At 35.3% G+C, this 19,982-nt stretch overlaps 1 protein-coding gene across 1 annotated transcript; it reads left to right on the top strand.

The window, feature by feature from the left end:
* The first annotated feature begins 1,063 nt into the window (after positions 1-1,063).
* LOC110891591 (probable glucan 1,3-beta-glucosidase A) lies at positions 1,064-6,179 on the top strand. The gene is made up of 7 exons (XM_022139285.2): positions 1,064-1,276; positions 1,702-1,821; positions 1,892-2,083; positions 2,197-2,355; positions 4,532-4,701; positions 5,405-5,910; positions 5,995-6,179. Exons 1-7 carry the CDS (start codon positions 1,085-1,087, stop codon positions 6,174-6,176), a joined length of 1,521 nt encoding a protein of 506 aa, XP_021994977.1. The 5' UTR covers positions 1,064-1,084; the 3' UTR covers positions 6,177-6,179.
* Positions 6,180-19,982: the final 13,803 nt, after the last annotated feature.

Here is a 19,982-nt window from a genome sequence, read left to right as displayed (position 1 = left end):
AATCAAGGTTCTTCCTAATATCCCATAGTTTGTTTTTTTATAATGTGTGTTTGACCTGTTAGAACGTGCGTCTATTCATAGTTAGGGTTTTATAACGTGCGGTGCTTATTTTATAACGTTCGGTTCATTTTTGTAACATATGTTTTTGATAACATTCGGATCTTGTTGTATAATGTGCGGCTGGCTGGCGTTTTTTGTTTTGTAAGATCTATTCTATAACATGCGGATCTTGTTGTATAATGTGCGGTTGTAAATTTTATAACATGGGTCTGTTTTATTTAGAAGTACCTGATGATGATGACTTTGAGCAGCCTATTAGAAAGTTGAAAATGCAAAAAAGTGATAACAAAGAAAGATCTATAAAAGAAATGGTTAGGACCGCTGCCTCAAACTCAAATCTTAACTTCCCTTTCCCAATTGAGTTATAGCTCACTGGCAATTGGCTGTCCTATTGAATCGGATTATTCGCTCAGATATAGCACATGGGAACCATAACTAGTGCTCTAGTGGTGGCCACGGGTATTTAAGTTCCATTTATGGTGGGCCCAAGTGAGTTTTTCTCTCCAGGTCTCAAGTTCGAGTCTTGGTGATAGGGGTTTCTCATTGAGGGTTTAAATTGAGGATCTATTGTGCGAGGGGGCTCTCTAGCACAGACCCAGTTAAAACAACGTATGCTAGACATCCCGACATTTACGAATAATTCACACCTTAAAAAAAAAAAAGCACGTGGGAAACCAATATCTCCTATCGCAAGTGGCCAGTTTTAATTTTTTGCAATTAATATATAAACAAATATGTTCAAAATGTATCTTTTTCTTATTAGTGTCCATATTAAATGTAAAATCCTTTTTATTTTATAACGCATGAACATTCATGTATCCCTACCTTTTTATTAATACGATTCCTAAAAGGTTTTAAAATTGTGTAATTAAATATGCATTTATGTGGATTGTGGGGTCATGACAAGTGTGAAAACAGATATCACTTCAAGTCTTCTTCATGTGAGGACATCAGCCATATTCCTATATATACACACACACCTTTGATCTAGAGACATTCACCTTCAAACTCAAAAACTGTCAAAATGAAAACACCAAATTCAAAAAGGCAGCTATTGGGGATTGTTTTTGTGTTTGTTTTGTTCATAATATCCAACGGAAGATCGTTGGACACAAACAGCCAGTTCATCAAAGCCGTTAATCTTGGAGGCTGGCTAGTCACAGAAGGCTGGATAAAACCTTCTCTTTTTGATTCGATACCGAACAAAGATTTTTTGGTTTGTTTTCGACTTAACTTATGTGTTTTACTGTAAACAAAAATGAAAACAAGTTAAGCGATTGTTTTTTTCTTGTTCCGTGTCCGCTTAACTTGTTTTCAGTAGGATTGGTTTTTTTTTTTTCAGTAGGATTCGTTTTGCTATCTAAAAGGGAGTTGCGGCGCAACTTGTTTCCATTTACCTGCCACCATATTTTAAATTCCAATTGAAATACAAATTTAAACTTTATTGAAACTAATAAATATACTTTCTTTAAGAATAAAAATAAAAGTTAAAAGGTTCCTTTTCTTATTTTGTGTCTGGTTAACTTGTTTTCAGAGTGAAAACAAGTTAACAGGCGCATAAACCTGATTTCTGTGTCGATTCTTGTTGCCTGATTTTGACTCTTGGTTTAAAAAAACTAAATATGAATTGAACATCACTAGGATGGAGCTTGGCTTCAGTTTAAATCGAAAACGATAGGAAAATTCCTTGCTGCAGAGCTCGGCGGAGGTACAATCATCGTTGCAAACAGTTCATCGGCTTCTGACTGGGAAACTTTTCGGGTAATTATATTTGATGCTAAGGTGTTTTAATTTTTATTTTCTTTTTTCTAATTTAATTTGTTTTGTACAGTTGTGGAGGATCAATGAGACTAGTTTTCACATACGGGTGTTTAACAAGCAATTTTTAGGACTTGACTCATCCGGAATAAATTTGGTTGCAGTTTCAACAGATTATAAAACATCGGGTGTTTTCGAGATTATTAGAAAATCCGATGATCCGAGTCTTGTTCGGATTAAAGCACCAAATGGGTCCTTCTTACAGGTTCTTTTGCCACCAATTTGTACTTGTTTAGTTACTTATTATTCTTGACAATTGATTGTTATCAAGTAAGTTTCACTGACTCTCATTTTCATGTCATTTGTGTGTGATTAAAGGCGAAAACTCAAGATCTCGTGACTGCCGATTCTAAAGGAGATGGGCAGTGGAAAGACGATGATCCTTCTGTTTTCATGTTGACGATATCACAAAGATTGCAAGGAGAGTACCAAGTGACTAATGGTTACGGTCCTTCAAAAGCGCCACAAATCATGAATGTATGTTTTTTTTTTCTTTTTCTTCTTGTTTTTTTATGATAAACAAATCATGAATGTATGCTTTTTTCTTTTTCTTTCTTGTTCTTTCATGATAAACATATCATGAATATGTTATTTTTTTCTGTTTCTTCTTGTTTTTTTATGATAAACAAATCATCAATGTATGTTTTTTTTCTTTTTCTTTCTTGTTCTTTTATGATAAACAAATCATAAATATGTTTTTTTTTTTTCTGTTTCTTCTTGTTTTTTATGACAAACAAATCATCAATGTATGTTTTTTTTCTTTTTCTTTCTTGTTCTTTTATGATGAACAAATCATGAATATGTTTTTTTCTGTTTCTTCTTGTTTTTTGTATGACAAACAAATCATCAATTTATGTTTTTTTTTTCTTTTTCTTTCTTGTTCTTTTATAATAAACAAATCATCAATATGTTTTATTCTGTTTCTTCTTGTTTTTTTATGACAAACAAATCATCAATGTATGTTTTTTTTTCTTTTTCTTTCTTGTTCTTTTATGATAAACAAATCATAAATATGTTTTTTTTTTCTGTTTCTTCTTGTTTTTTTTTTTTTTTTTTTTTTTTGACAAACAAATCATCAGTGTATGTTTTTTTTTCTTTTTCTTTTTTGTTCTTTTATGATAAACAAATCATGAATATGTTTTTTTCTATTTCTTCTTGTATTTTGTATGACAAACAAATCATCAATGTATGTTTTTTTTCTTTTTCTTTCTTGTTCTTTTATGATAAACAAATCATTAATATGTTTTATTCTGTTTCTTCTTGTTTTTTTATGACAAACAAATCATCAATGTATGTTTTTTTTTCTTTTTGTTCTTGTTTTTTATGATAAACTAAAAATGGACCATATTTAAGGTAATCTTGTTTTTTTTATGATAAACAAATCATGAATGTATTTCTTTTTTCTTTTTCTTCTTATTTTTATATGATAAACAAATCATCAATGTATGTTTTTTTTTATGATAAACTCAAAATAGACCAGATTATAGGTTATCTTGTTTTTTTATGATAAACTTTTTTTTTTTTAACATAAATGATGAATTTCATTTCACACGAAAAAAGGCAATTACAAAGCAATGGCAGGTAGTCGGGCAACAAGTTGCGCCGCCACCCCCTTTTGAATAGAAAAACCAATTCTACTAAATACAAAGTTTGAAACCTTTAGCGACGAAGAATTACTGTTAACGACTTTTTGAACCCGATTCAAGAGTCGCACAGCGTCAGGAGCGAGACCACCAAAGGTATCAAACGCAAACGGGACAAACACATGTTGATTCTCCCGGCAGGCTTTCTCATGTTTTGCCACTTTGCTCGCCTCTGCCTTGAGCACCGCTTGCCCTACAACAAAGCCCTTGTCCTTGAGCCCGACAAGGGGGGAGACTCCAGTTAAATTACACAAGCGTGTTTCCCCCCTTCCCATCCAAACACAAGGATGTCCGCCGGGCGTAAAGTGGACCTCCCCTCTAAGGGGTCAGTCAGGAAATTTAAAATTTACTGGAGCCTCCTTTTTGGCAGAGATCCCGGCCCGCTTAAGAACATCACATAACACATCTCTCACCCAATCATGCCGATATTTAAACCCTGGTAGCTCTTTACAGTGGATCGCGTGCTCGCCGAAAGAATCCAAACACGCTTTGCGGCATACCGGACAAGGCTCGTCAACTGGGAACAATGGAATCATCAGTCGGTATCTAAGGATAGCACGGTATTCCACAGCCGACATGTGTTGCCCCAAGCCTTCATAAACTAATTTTTTTTGATAAACTCAAAATGGACCAGATTATAGGTTATCTTGTTTTTTTTATGATAAACTAAAAATGGACCAGATTATAGGTTATGACAAGTGATCATTGGGGCTTTGATTGCTTCCAAGTCAAATATATACGAATTAAAACTATTTGAACTTTTAGTACATTCTAATAGACAAAGGTTTTGACCTTTGACTTCTATCATTTTTACATGCCAATAAAATTTTCGAAGTGTCAAAACATGAGTTTAATTTACGGTTTCTTGAGGATATTCGGACATGAATTTATACTTCAATAAAATTCCTAAATTCAAAGGTTTGACTTTTGACTTTGACTAAAATACTTTTTTTTTAACGGAAAATTTTCTTAAATGTCAAAACATGAGTTTAATTTTCGGTTTCATTCAGGATCATTGGAACACATTCATAGTAGAAGAGGATTTCAACTTTATCGCTACAAGCGGTTTAAACGCCGTGAGAATTCCAGTCGGATGGTGGACCGCCAGTGATCCAACACCGCCAAAGCCTTTCGTAGGAGGTTCTTTGCAATATCTTGATAAGGCATTCTTATGGGCAACGTATGCATATATTCTTTTCTTTTGTTTCATGCATAGACTGTTAGACCATGTGTAGTGGTAAGTTGGTATAATGCCCCTACCATGGGGCATTATCCGACACGTGGCATCCTAGTCAGCGTTGGGGCATTATAGCAAAAGTGGCGTAGTGGGGCATTATGCCAATACTTTAAATACTTCATTAAATTTTAAAAAAAAAAATCAATACTAGAAATAAAAAAAATCAAAAGTTATCATTTCCCAATTATCATTTCACATAATTTCTTAAAAAAGAATTCAAAAGTTATCTCCATCTTTAAAAACATATCTAAATTACAGGGACCAAAGTTGTCAAAACCAAACTTTTAAACCCTATCTTCTTCTTCCTTTGTAAACGGCTACAGGACCAAAGTTGCAGATTTTTCCGGCAACAATTTCCGGCTAACCACACAGCCATTTCCGGCACATTCATCTCCTTCCGGCACAATTTCCAGGTGTCTTCATCTGATTGGATGGTGAAATGGATGCCCAGCGTTATAAATAAAACGCCAAACTCATTTTTTTTCAAAAAAAAAACGCCCCAAAACGCCTAGCGTAGTGGGGGGGCGGGCGTTTTCCGGCGTTTTCGGGCGGTATCAAGGGGGGAACACGCCCCAGTACGCTTGGTCTTATTATGGAAGCGATATAATAAGTAATATAACTTTCGATTTGACAATTTCTATGATAGGAAATATAACTTGAAGGTGATACTCGATCTACATGCTGCACCGGTCTCCCAAAATGGTTATGAGCATAGCGGTTCTCGCGATGGTTTTATTGAGTGGGGCCAAACGGAAGAAAGTATACAAGAAACGCTTCGTGTCCTTGAGTTCTTCACTGCTAGGTACGCGAACAATCCAAGCTTATACGCCGTTGAGCTCTTAAACGAACCCAGGGCAGATGGAGTATCACTAAGCGTATTGACCAAGTATTACGAAGCTGGCTATAAGGTTGTACGAAAGCATGCTCCGAATGCCTTTGTGCTTCTATCAAACCGACTTAGTGGTGATTCGAAAGAACTTTTACCAGTTGCAAGTCGAATGACGAATGCTGTTATCGATGTTCATTACTACCATCTATTTAATGACATTTTTAACAATATGACTGTCGAACAAAACATTGAGTACGTTAGAACAAACCGTTCTGAGGAACTACAAGCCATTACAACATTAGCTGGACCACTTACTTCTGTGTGTAAGTTGGTTTCAACTTCCTTATGATGCATCTTAATTTGGTGATACGATGTTCTAGTTTTTTTTTTTTTTTTTTATTTTGTAGTCGAATGGACGTCCGAGTGGAAAGTGAAAGGAGCCACTAAAGAAGAATACCAGAGGTTTTCAAAGGTTCAACTAGAAGTGTATGGACGTGCAAGCTTCGGGTGGGCTTATTGGACACTAAAAAATGCGGAGAAGCATTGGAGTTTCGAATGGATGATAAAGAATGGTTACATTAACCTTTAGAATGTATCAAAATTGACCATTTAATTTTGACTTAAATAAATTGAAGTATAAAAACATTTATCTACATTGGCAACTTGTGCACAATCATAAAAAAGTGGATACTCTTTTATGAGTATACTATGTTATAACTCCGTGTATTACATAGGTTGAATAAATGAATTTTATATACGAAATAATAAAATAAATAATACAACAACAACCATACCCAGTAAATCTCACAAATAGCAAAGCTACTTATAGGGTCTGGGGAGGGTGGGATGTAGACAGACCTTGCCTCTATCCCTAGGGATAGAGAGGCTGCTTCCAGAGAGACCCTCGGCTCCAAAACGAACAACATGCCAACACACCAAGTCAAACAATATAGAAATAGCATACAACATCATTTGGACATAATATAATGTAAATATAATGTAAATAGGAAGCCACCAATACTAAGAAAGTGATCAGAGTGACACAATGTAATATAAATCATGTATGATAGCATACAACATCATTTGGACATAAACACCAGAAGGCAATTACCGGTAAAGTCAATTTAAGAATAAGAAAGACCTACACCTCTAAAAAACACCTAAGTCCTTACTGCAATATCCTCTAGAAGTCCTTAACCCTAATTCTACGCCTCCACAAAGTCCTATCTTGGACCATGTCCTCAGAAAGATGCAACTCTAGTAAATCATACCTAATCTGCTCATCCCAAGTCAGTTTGGGTCTGCCTCTTCCTCTCCTCCCCTCCACAGTAAGAGTTTCCACTACTCTAACTGGTGTCGTCGTTTGCCTCCGCTTCACATGCCCAAACCATCTCAATCTCCCCTCCTTAATCTTGTCCGATATACTAACCACTCCTAATCTTTCCCTAAAAACCTCATTTCTTATCCGATCTAACCTCGTGTGTCCACACATCCACCTCAGCATCCTCATCTCTGCTACCTCCATCCTGCGCGCTTGTGGCTTCTTAATAGCCCAACAGTCTATTCCATATAGCATAGCGGGCCTAACTGCTACCCTGTAAAATTTCCCCTTTAGTTTCGTTGGGAACCTCAATACCCCACTGGCTGCCCTCCATCTACACCAGTCAGCTTGTATGCGGTGGGTTACATCACTATCTATGTCCCCATCTCTTTGAATAAACGACCCCAAATACTTAAATTTAGTTGTCTGCGGGACCAATTGATCCTCAATGGTGATTTGGGTGTCATCGCCATCGGCTACACCACTGAAATCACAGTGTATATACTCAGTCTTAGATCGACTTATCCTTAGGCCCTTGCCCTCTAAAGCTACGCGCCACTCCTCTACCCTCGCGTTCAGGCACTGTTTAGTCTCTGCAATCAACACAATATCGTCTGCAAAAAGCATGCACCAGGGAACTGTCCCCTGAATCAACTTGGACAACTCATCCAGGACAACCGCAAAAAGAAAAGGGCTCAACGCTGAACCTTGGTGGAGTCCTACCTCCATAGGAAAAAATTTTGTATCCACTACAAGCGCGCGGACCCTAGTTTCCGTTCTGTCGTATGTATCCTTAATTATGTCTATATACTTCCCAGGTATACCTCGACCCTCCAAACTATCCCAAATCAGTTGCCGTGGGACAGTGTCGTATGTCTTTTCAAGGTCGATAAACACCATATGTAAATCTTCTTCGCTCTATATTTTTCCATCAATCTCCTTAGAATATGTATCGCTTCTGTAATTGACCTCCCTTTCATGAATCCAAATTGGTTTACTGAAACTTGAGTATTGTACGAGTTAGATAAGAACCATATGTATTGTACGAGTTAGATAAATGTAATTTTATATACCAAATAAAAAAATATTATATCTTTAAAACCATGTGTATTATACAGGTTAAATAAATGTAATATTGTTTATTAAATAATAAAAAAAGTTATATCTTTAAAAACTCTCGTGTATTACACGGATTAAATAAATATTATTTTATACACCAAATAATAAGAAAACTATATTTAAAAAAACTAACGGATATACTCGGTACGCAATAAATATGGTAATTACAAAGATAATTATTGAAAAGAAAATACAGTGGTCAAACATGTTATTAAATAAGCAAATAAGAAGCCATTTGAGTGATAAAATTATATATATATATATATATATATATATATATATATATATATATAGAGAGAGAGAGAGAGAGAGTAGAGAGTTCAAATGAGAAGAAATTTTTTATAAGAATAAAAAAGAAGAAATTTCAACCAATAAAAATGATTCATTTTACTTCATTTAATTTTTGCATTTAATATTAGTGTAAGGGTATATTGGTAAAGTTAGATGAATCATTAATTGCTAATATTCCTTTTTAATAGCTAACTACATTAAATTTGTAACTTATTTTCAAAATAACATATTTTTCAAAAAAATATTTATATATAATTTAAAGTGTAGGATGAATTACGAGCTGTGTAGGATGAATTACGAGCTGTGTATGATAAATTTCAAAACGTGTAGGATAAATTTTGATGTGTGTAAGCAAATATTTAAGTGTGGAGGATGATAGTGTTTATGACTAACTAATCGGTCAAAGATAATAATAAATGAGTTGAGAGAAAAACTATTTAATGTTTTACATTTGTATCATTTGTTCTTTTTCTTCTTAATTTAATTTTCTTCTCAAATGAACCTTCCCCTATATATATATATATATATATATATATAGAGAAGATGATGCGAGAACCACCTCTTATTGCGAGAACCACGAGAACCAATGTGAACACAACAAAAAATGCCTAAAAATAGCTAAAAATCACACAAATTTTTTTTTTAATATTTTTTTATATAAAAATCGTTACTTTTCGAAGTCAAAAAAAATTAAAAAAGAATTTTTTTTTAAATTTTTTTTTGCCACTAAAAGTAGCGATTTGAGCATAAAAAATATTAAAAAAAAAATTAGATTTTTTTTTTATTTTTTTAGATTATTTTTATATTTTTTTAGGTTGCTTACGGGTTTAGTTTTTAGCATTTTAGCTTGGGGGGTGGGGGTTTAGGTTTTTGGGGGGTGGGGGAGGGGGGAGGGGGGTTTAGGTTTTTTCTGGGGGGGGGGGGGAGGGTTTAGGTTTTTTTTTTGGGGTGGGGGGGGTGGGGGTTAGGTTTTTTTAGCTATTTTAGGTTGTGTTCACATTGTTCTCGCGGTTCTCACAATAAAGGTGGTTCTCGCATGAGCCCCTCCCTATATATATATATATATATATATATATATATATATATATATATATATATATATATATATATATATATATATATAGTTTTCGAAGTACCATGAATAGTAATTTCAATTTTAAAATAATATATAGCTTTTTAATATTTTATTATATTAATATATTTTTTATGATTTACTTTTAAATTTTAACATATTTTAATTTTTTTCTATTTACTTTTGCTTTTAACTTATTTTTATTTTTTCCTTTTTTAAAACCATATTTTCTTTATCATTTATTTTCGTTTTTAATAATATTTTTTTCTTTTTTTAAATCTATCTTTACTTTATCAATTAATATGATATTTCTTTAATAACCTATGTTCGTTAATTTTTTTCTAAAAACTTAAGTACGTAGTTAAGCTTAATTTTAACCTTCGATTAATATAAGTTTGAATAGTAATTTAAATTTTAAAATAATATATAGCTTTTTAATATTTATTATATTAATATATTTTTTTAATATTTACTTTTACCTTTTAACATATTTTAATTTTTTCTATTTACTTTTAGCTTTTAACGTATTTTTTTATTTTTTTTTCTTTTTCTAAAACCATATTTCTTTTATCATTTATTTTGTTTTTAATAATATTTTTTTCTTTTTTTAAATCTATCTTTACTTTATCAATTAATTTGATATTCTTTAATAACTTATGTTCGTTATTTTTTTGTTTTTTGTAAAGAAACTTAAGTACGTAGTTAAGCTTAATTTTTACCCTCAACTAATATAAGTTTTATTAAAAACGAATTTATATTAAAAATAAAGTATTTATTTTACATTATCATTTGCTTCGTTTCATCGGAACGCGCGAATGAAAAAAAGCCTAGTATAAATTATATTAAAAAACCCATAATTTGAAGTAGTCAAAACTAAGAGTGTTTGGTTTACAGGATAACACATCTGAATCTGACAACAAGTCTCTTATTCATCAAATTTTAAAATGAAGTTTTCATAAACATCACCCGACCCACTCACGTACTCCTCAGCCCACAATCAATTCCTACACCACCATCACATCGGCGTACAACTCCTTAGTAAACGAGATTTTTGTTGGCTTCGCATTGTGTAATGTTATCTTTTTCTTAATTTTTTAATACGAATGATAATCAATTATGCCAACTCAATTATCCATAAAACCAAATCAAACGCATTTATGTAACATACACTAGATTATTTCACTCGTTGTTTTAAATACTTATTATATATTTTAATCATTATTCTTTATCACAAAGCAAAGCAAAGCAAAGCAAAGCAAAACCAAATTCTTCTTTTTTGGTTACTTTAATTTCCACTTGTTTATATTTATTTTTGGTATATTATTGTTATTCTGAATCGTTGGATATGACCTGAATTAACACTTTCTCATTCTTTGAATAATTTGGTAATATGATATATTTGACAAATTCGTCGTTTGTCAATAATATTACGACTTCATTGTTGTTTAATTAATCCCAAAAATAATCATTAGGTCGTTTATATTTTGGTTTCAATAAACCAAAATATACCATTAAACATACACACAGGAAACATACACACAGGAAAAACATACACACAGGAAACTTTTGCATTGTATGACTTGAGTTAATACAAGTATTTTGAACCAAGATTCGAGCACATAACTAGGTTGTTTTACAAGTCTGACCAGGCCCTTTTCTTCATTATTTTTTAGGCTTATCTCTACACTGAGTGAAATTAAGTGTTGCCAATTTTGAATTGAGATATTTTTTAACCTCTTTCTTTTGTCAATATAAGAGCGGTAATTATTGAATTAACTCTATATTACAAAACAATGGTGTATCGTTGACATTTTAACAAAAGTTTGAACCTTTCGGTGTTTTTTTTTTTTTTTTTTTTTTTTGTGTTCTCCTAGTAATAAGATAAAATTTTAAAGAGTAAACTGCCATTTTGGTCCCTGTGGTTTGGGCACTTTTGCCATTTTAGTCCAAATCTCAAACTTTTTACATTTGGGTCCCTGTGGTTTGCATTTTGTTGCCATTTTAGTCCAAAATTCAAAAACCCTAATTTTTGACTGTTGCAACCTCCTATTTTGTCTTTTAGTTCAGGGGCATTTTGGTCATTTTGATTTTCATTTAACATTTTCTTAATTGAAGAATTAATATATATATATATATATGAGTAGGAGTTGGGTGGAAAGTGTGTTTTTCCTAGAAAGTCTAGGAAGCAATAAGAACGCGACATGTGGCATTGAAGGATTTTATCTAAAAGGGCATTTATGTACTTTCACAATCTATTTTTATTTTAGGAAATTATCTTCAATAACTAACTATCCATAAATTTCGTAATTTTTTGTTTTCGATTTTTTATCTCACTTAATATCAATCTTTCCTTCGTTTTCTTGCTGGAATCTATCAGCATGTTCTTGGTACTGTGTTTTAACATTCAGATTCATACAGCTATGTTTTAACTGCAAGCAGATTCATACAGTTGTGTTTTAGCATTCAGATTCAAATAGTTGTGTTTTAACAGCAAGCAGATGCATACAGTTGTGTTTTAGCATTCAGATTCATACAGTTGTGTTTTAACAGTAAGCAGATTCATACAGTTGTGTTTTAGCATTCAGATTCATACAGGTGTGTTTTAACAGCAAGCAGATTCATACAAATGTGTTTTATCATTCAGATTCATACAACTGTGTTTTAACAGCAATTCAGATTCATACAGCTGTGTTTTAACAGCAAGCAGATTCATACATATGTGTTTTATCATTCAGATTCATACAGCTGTGTTTTAACAGCAAGCAGATTCATACAAATGTGTTTTATTATTCAGATTCATACAACTGTGTTTTAACAGCAATTCAGATTCATACAGCTGTGTTTTAACAGCAAGCAGATTCATACAGCTGTGTTTTAACAGCAAGCAGATTCATACAAATGTGTTTTATCATTCAGATTCATACAGCTGTGTTTTAACAGCAATTCAGATTCATACAGCTGTGTTTTAACAGCAAGCCGATTCATACAAATGTGTTTTACATCAGCAGATTTCACCCCAGCAAGCAGAGTCATCCACAACAAACGGAATACCTACAAACATTTGTTATTTTAAACACACACCTAGGGTTCTTGCGACTTAAACTGTGCTTCCAGCAACTTCAACTTTTCTTCCAGCGACTTCATCTCTGCTTCCATCCATCTTGTTCAAATCCCTCTGTTCTTTGAATCCCTTCCCTTCAAACATCAATTATTTCAATGTAGAACACGATTGAACCCTAATCGCCTACTAAAACACAGAACACAATGTTGGGAAGATCTTACGTATATAGAAGTTGGTAAATCTTTTATCTTGATCCATGATTTTAGGTATTTTTGGTATGATTTTAGAGGGTTTTCGTTGTATTTTTGGTATGATTTTAGAGAGAGAAAGAGAGAGAGGGAAAATGGCGTGTATTAAGGAGATGTGATATCTCTGACGGTTATTTTTTATTGATTTAAAACACACATAAGGACGAAATTGCCCCTCCTCATTTAAAACAATCTATTAAATATAGTAAATTATTACAAGATTGCCATTGATTTGATCTCAACCCTTAAACACACCAATCGGATGGACAAGATCGCTTCCTAGACTTTCTAGGAAAAACACACTTTCCGTAGGAACCCTACTCATATATATATATATATATATATATATATATATATATATATATATATATATATATATATATATATATATATATAGAGGGGCTCATGCGAAAAATCCAAAAAAAAAATCTAAAAATTTTTATTTTTAATATTTTTTATGCTCAAATCTCTACTTTTAGTGGCAAAAAAAATTATTTTTTTTTGCTTCGAAAAGTAGCGATTTTTATATAAAAATATTAAAAAAAAAATTGTGTGATTTTTTCCTATTTTTAGGCATTTTTGGTTGTGTTCACATTGGTTCTCGCGGTTCTCGCAATAAGAGGTGGTTCTCGCATGATCTTCTCCCTATATATATATATATATATGGGTTCCTCTACAAAGTGTGTTTTTCCTACAAAGTGTAGGAAGTGATCTTGACCATTAGATGAGTGTGTTTGATGGTTGAGATTATATTGATGTATTTTGGTAATAGTATATGGGTAGGAGTTGGCTACAAAGCCTACTTTTCCTACAAAGTGTAGGAATCAATCTCCTTTAGAGATGTGGCATTTAGTTATTTTATACAAAAGGGTATAATGGTAATTGGATAATTATTTTAATTATGAAAGATTTATTATCCTAAACAAATTAACGAGTTATTTTAGGAAACTGCATATCTCCATTGATTTCAAAATCGACTATAATATTTTATATCATGATGATCGCAAATTCATATTCATATTCAAATTCCATTATTTCTTTAAGGTGTGTTTTATCAGTTTCTTGTTCTTCACACTGTGTTATATCAGTTTTCAAATCCCCTCATTAATTTCGAAACATAAAACACATCTATAATTTTTTAGACGTTGCCTTTTATCTGTTTCTGGGCTCTTCACATTGTGTTATATCAGTTTTCATAATTAAACACACCCATTACACATAAAACACACCAGCGTCTGATATAAAACACACCAGTGTCTGAAATACACAATATAAAGTGTGGGGTTCCTCTACAAAGTATATTACCAAAGATAAGCTAATTTGTGTATATATACTTTGTAGAGGAACCCCACACTTTATATTGTGTATTTCAGACACTGGTGTGTCTTATATCAGACGCTGGTGTGTTTTATGTGTAATGGGTGTGTTTAATTATGAAAACTGATATAACACAATGTAAAGAGCCCAGAAACAGATAAAAGGCAACGTCTAGAAAATTATAGATGTGTTTTATGTTTCGAAATTAATGAGGGGATTTGAAAACTGATATAACACAGTGTGAAGAACAAGAAACTGATAAAACACACCTTAAAGAAATAATGGAATTTGAATATGAATTTGCGATCATCATGATATAAAATATTATAGTCGATTTTGAAATCAATGGAGATATGCAGTTTCCTAAAATAACTCGTTAATTTGTTTAGGATAATAAATCTTCCATAATTAAAATAATTATCCAATTACCATTATACCCTTTTGTATAAAATAACTAAATGCCACATGTCTAAAGGAGATTGATTCCTACACTTTGTAGGAAAAGTAGGCTTTGTAGCCAACTCCTACCCATATATATATATATATAGGTAAAGAGTAAAATACAAATGCGTTTATCGTACGATACGTACGCGATCATCCCAGCCGTTCGATCAGGTGCAGATCTGGTGCGAATTCAATACATATCGCATGTGAAAAAATGGTTAGCATGGGGAAGTGTGAAAAATGGCATGGGGTGTGTAGATGGACAAAATCGCATGTGGAAGATTTGAATATCGCATGTGAAAAAATGGCATGGGGTAATGTGAAAAATGGCATGGGGTGTATAGAATCGCATGTGGAAGATTGAATATCGCATGTGAAAAATGGCTAGCATGGGGTAATGTGAAAAATAGCATGGGGTGTGTAGAATCGCATGTGGAAAATTGAATATCGTATGTGAAAAAATGGCATGGGGTAGTGTGAAAAATGGCATGGGGTGTGTAGAATCGCATGTGGAAAATTGAATATCGCATGTGAAAAAATGGCTAGCATGGGGTAATGTGAAAAATGGCATGGGGTGTGTAGAATCGCATGTGGAAAATTGAATATCGCATGTGAAAAAATGGCTAGCATGGGGTAATGTGAAAAATGGCATGGGGTGTGTAGACTCGCATGTGGAAAATTAAATATCGCATGTGAAAAATCTCTGTGTGTGTTACTGTTCATCTTCTTCGATTGTTGGTCGGTCATTGTCAGTCTTCATCCGTTTGACCCTTACAACTCCCAAATTAGTAGTTCTTATTATCGATATCGCACTAAAAAGAACGAAGGGAGGTTGGGGAAGAAGATTTTCAGGTTTTTGATTTTGATTTAGGGTTTGATTTTGAACTATCATCGGTTAATTACACAGATTTATGACCTCGCAATGATGTCACACCCCCAAAATTACCACCTAGGGAGTGTCCCTGCTAGGCGTGTGACAACTAGCAATGAGCCACCAATTACATTGAAACACAAGTTTGAAATAAAACTTCATTATTTAAAGATACTGAAATCCCAACATAAGTTATTCAATAACCATAAGTTTAGCGGAAGCGTTAATGTATCGTAATATAAATGTTATCCAGTCAATCATAGTAAATAAATGTCTAATAATAAATCCATCAAGCAACCATGACCACTCGCGCCCTCCAGCCAGCAAGTTCCTGCTTTCAACGCACCTAAGGACCTGCGAGCATGTAACACACGTATCAGACAAAGCTGGCGAGTTCACAGTTTTAGAAAACGTTTGTTACCCGGTGTATGTAAAACAGTTTAATACCCAATGCAAGTAATATTGTTAATATCTCATTTCCAAACACGGACGGCTCACGGACTGCCCTTCCCACGTACTCCTATCTAGTACTGGGCCAGACTGGGTCATTAGTTCACCTCCGTCCTCTACAGGCACGGGGTGAGGGTGCCAAACCTAAGTAGCGCTACTAACTAATACCCGATGAGGGACTTACAAAAGATGATAGGTGAGAATATTAACCAATATACCCGTTTTTACCCAAAGACTTATCCCCCCCCCATGGGATACCCACTGACTGTCCCCCAACCACTGGGACGCATGCTCGAATGTAGTGAACTCACCTGGGATTGCTCGGTAGAATTAATTATTCGTTTAACCACAGTGATTTACCAAGCCCTATGATATTCACATTTAACAGTCAGTTTGCATACAAGCACACCACATATTCTTTCACATTTAATCATCAACTATCTTTCGATTCACATTACACATCCTTCGATACATTGCTCATCTTTCGGTCTAACAATTATCACAATTATCACAATTATGTTTCGACACATCTTTCGATACACAGTTATCATCTTTCGCTTCATGGTTATCTTTCGACACACAGATTATGTTTCGGTCAACACAACTATCTTTCGGTCAACACACTATCTTTCGGTCAACACACTATCTTTCGGTCAACAGAAACAGAAACCCTAATCATACGATCAGCAATCACGTTTTGTGTTTTCACCAGGAATCAGTCTGTGAAAGTGTGTGAGTGAATGCATATAGGTGCTGTGACGTTCAAACAGATCATGATAACCGAACAACAATGATTAATAGCCTATCCGATTGACTAGAATGTAACCGATTAACCCTAGTCCGATTCCCCAACCCGAAACCATTCATCCACTAACCCTAATCGATTGAACCCTAGTTCTATTCATGAATTATCTATCAAACAATAACACCAATCATCATCATAACACAGAATCGTCAATCAATCACCTATCAGTTGAACCCTAGTTTTATGCATGAATTCTCCATCGAATAAGATCATGTAATCGAGAGTATCACATAGAAACAATATGCAAAGAATCATACTAACCGAATGATGGATGATGATACGATGTTGATGATCACGACAGGGAGTTTCCTGAGTTCTGCCGTCGCCCAAAAAGGTTTCTAGGGTTTGGGATGTTCGAATGATTCTGTGCAGTCATACTACGTAACTGCTGTTAATATAGGTAAGGTTTTGGGCCGGTGACTAGTTGGGCCGAAAGTTAAGGCCCCACATCGAAGGATCGATCGAAGGATCGATTATTGTCTCGAAGGATCCTTCCTAGGTCGAAGGATATGTTTCGTGATCCTTTGAAGGTTGAATGATCCTTCGAAGGTTAGACCTTTCGGTCGAAGGATCCCAACTTGAAAGATGTCCTAGTGTAAATCCATTATTCGAATACGTTACTCATTAACAAGTACAAGTTTGTAACATATACCCACTAACACACAAGTCTAGGATATGTAAATACAACAAAGGAGTCGGGAAATAGAATAATACTAACCTCAAGAAGTCGGGTTGTCACATCATCCCCAACTTGAAAGAAATTTCGTCCCGAAATTTAGCAAATAGGTACGAGAGAGTGAAGTGACAATTCAAGATTGTTGCGGATTTTCCTCAGGTGTTACATCATCCCCAACTTGAAGGGGAATCTCGTCCCGAGATTCACCAGTTTTGCTTGACTCTGCCTTGTCTTTGGGAAAGAGGTGAGGGTACTTTAGTTTCATCTGATCCTCGCGTTCCCACGTGAACTCCGGTCCACGCCTTGAATTCCAACGAACCCTAACAATCGGAATTCGACTGTGTTTACGGACCTTGACCTCCCGATCCATGATTTCAATAGGCTCTTCAACAAACTGCAGCTTGTCATCCAACTTGAGCTCTTGAAATGGCACAACCAGTGTCTCATCAACCAGACACTTCTTTAGTTGCGAAACGTGAAAGACATTGTGAACATTACCTAATTCCGCAGGTAACTCGAGTCTGTAAGCGACTTTACCGATCCGCTCAAGAATTTTGAATGGCCCAATGTAACGTGGATTAAGCTTGCCACGCTTCCCGAAGCGTACAACGCCCTTCCATGGTGAAACTTTCAACATAACTCGATCATTAACCTCGAACTCCAAAGGCTTTCTACGCTTGTTAGCATAGCTCTTCTGGCGATCATGCGCTGCTGCCATTCGATCCCTTATCCGCGCTATACTTTGTGAAGCTTCCAGGACGAATTCAGGACCTGTGAGTTGACTGTCACCTACTTCTGCCCAACAGAGCGGAGAACGACATTTCCGCCCATACAACGCCTCGAACGGGGCTGCCTGAATACTTGTGTGGTAGCTGTTGTTGTAGGAGAATTCTATTAACGGTAAGTGTTTTTCCCACCCTTTCCCAAAATCGATCACACATGCCCGCAGCATGTCTTCAAGCGTCTGAATAGTGCGCTCACTCTGACCATCCGTCTGTGGGTGGTAAGCAGTGCTCATGTCGAGTTTCGAACCGAACAATTTATGCATAGACTGCCATAGTTCAGAAGTAAAACGCGGATCTCGATCCGAGATGATAGAAGTTGGCACTCCGTGCCTAGCAACCACCTCCTTAAGGTACACTGCTGCAAGTTGCGAAAATTTATCTGTTTCCTTAATTGCTAGGAAGTGCGCCGATTTCGTCAGTCGATCGACAATCACCCATATGGTATCGTTTCCAGCCTGTGTCCTCGGTAACCCGGTAACGAAATCCATAGCGATCTGTTCCCACTTCCACTTAGGTATTTCTGGCTGCTGTAGTAGACCCGAAGGCTTCTGGTGTTCCGCTTTAACTCTAGCACAAGTTAAGCATTTACTCACGTACGTGGCTATGAGGGCTTTCATGTTCGGCCACCAATACATAACCTTAAGATCATGATACATCTTGTCCGATCCCGGGTGAATAGAATATCGTGACTTGTGTGCTTCATCCATCACAAGTTCTCTAAGATCACCAAACAAAGGAACCCATACTCTTTCCATAATGTAATAGATACCATCAGATTTCTGCTCAAGCTGCTTTTCCATACCGCATAAACCCTCAGCTTCGATGTTCTCTTCCTTCAGTGCCTCAGTCTGAGCCGTACGAATCTTATCAGGAAGGTTGGAATGAATAGTGAGTTGTAGTGCGCGAACACGTTTAGGCTTTGTCTCTTTGCGGCTGAGTGCATCAGCTACCACGTTAGCTTTACCTGGGTGATATTTGATGGCACACTCGTAATCATTGAACAATTCCACCCAACGACGCTGTCGCATATTCAATTCTCTTTGGTCGAAGATATGCTGAAGGCTCTTGTGGTCGGTGTAGATAGTGCATTTAGTACCGTATAGATAGTGCCTCCAGATCTTTAGCGCAAACACTACTGCTCCTAACTCCAAGTCATGTGTCGTGTAGTTCCTCTCGTGAACCTTCAACTGTCGAGAAGCGTAAGCTATCACTTTCTCGCGTTGCATCAACACGCAACCGAGACCCTGAATCGAAGCATCACAATAAACTACAAAATCCTCAGTACCATCCGGTAGAGATAAGATGGGTGCGCTGCATAACCTTTGTTTCAAAAGCTGGAAAGCCTCCTCCTGTTTCGTCCCCCAAGAGTAAACTACTTTCTTCTGTGTTAACGAGGTGAGTGGCTGTGCAATCTTTGAGAAGTTCTGTATGAAACGACGATAATACCCTGCTAGACCGAGAAATTGTCGCACCTCCGAAGGGTTCCTCGGTGCCGCCCAATTTCTAATGGTGTCAATCCTGGCAGGATCCACATGTATGCCTACCTCATTGACTATATGCCCCAGAAAATGTACCTCCCGTATCCAAAAATCACACTTAGAAAACTTTGCGTACAACTGCTCCCTCCTCAGGAGTTCTAGAATAAGGCGTAGGTGCCGCTCATGATCCTCCTTGTTCTTGGAGTAAATTAGAATATCGTCAATAAAAACGATAACGAAGTCATCAAGGTATGGCTTGCACACGCGGTTCATGAGGTCCATAAAAACTGCTGGTGCGTTGGTTAACCCGAATGGCATAACCAAGAACTCATAGTGACCGTATCGCGTCCGAAACGCGGTTTTGGGAACGTCTTCTTCTCTGACTCGCACTTGATGGTAACCCGACCTTAGGTCGATCTTGGAGTAAAAACTTGACCCTTGCAGTTGGTCAAACAAG

This window comes from Helianthus annuus, chromosome 11 (genome assembly GCF_002127325.2).
Source record: "Helianthus annuus cultivar XRQ/B chromosome 11, HanXRQr2.0-SUNRISE, whole genome shotgun sequence".
Taxonomy (NCBI): Eukaryota; Viridiplantae; Streptophyta; class Magnoliopsida; order Asterales; family Asteraceae; genus Helianthus; species Helianthus annuus.
This window is presented reverse-complemented; position numbering and strand designations above follow the sequence as displayed.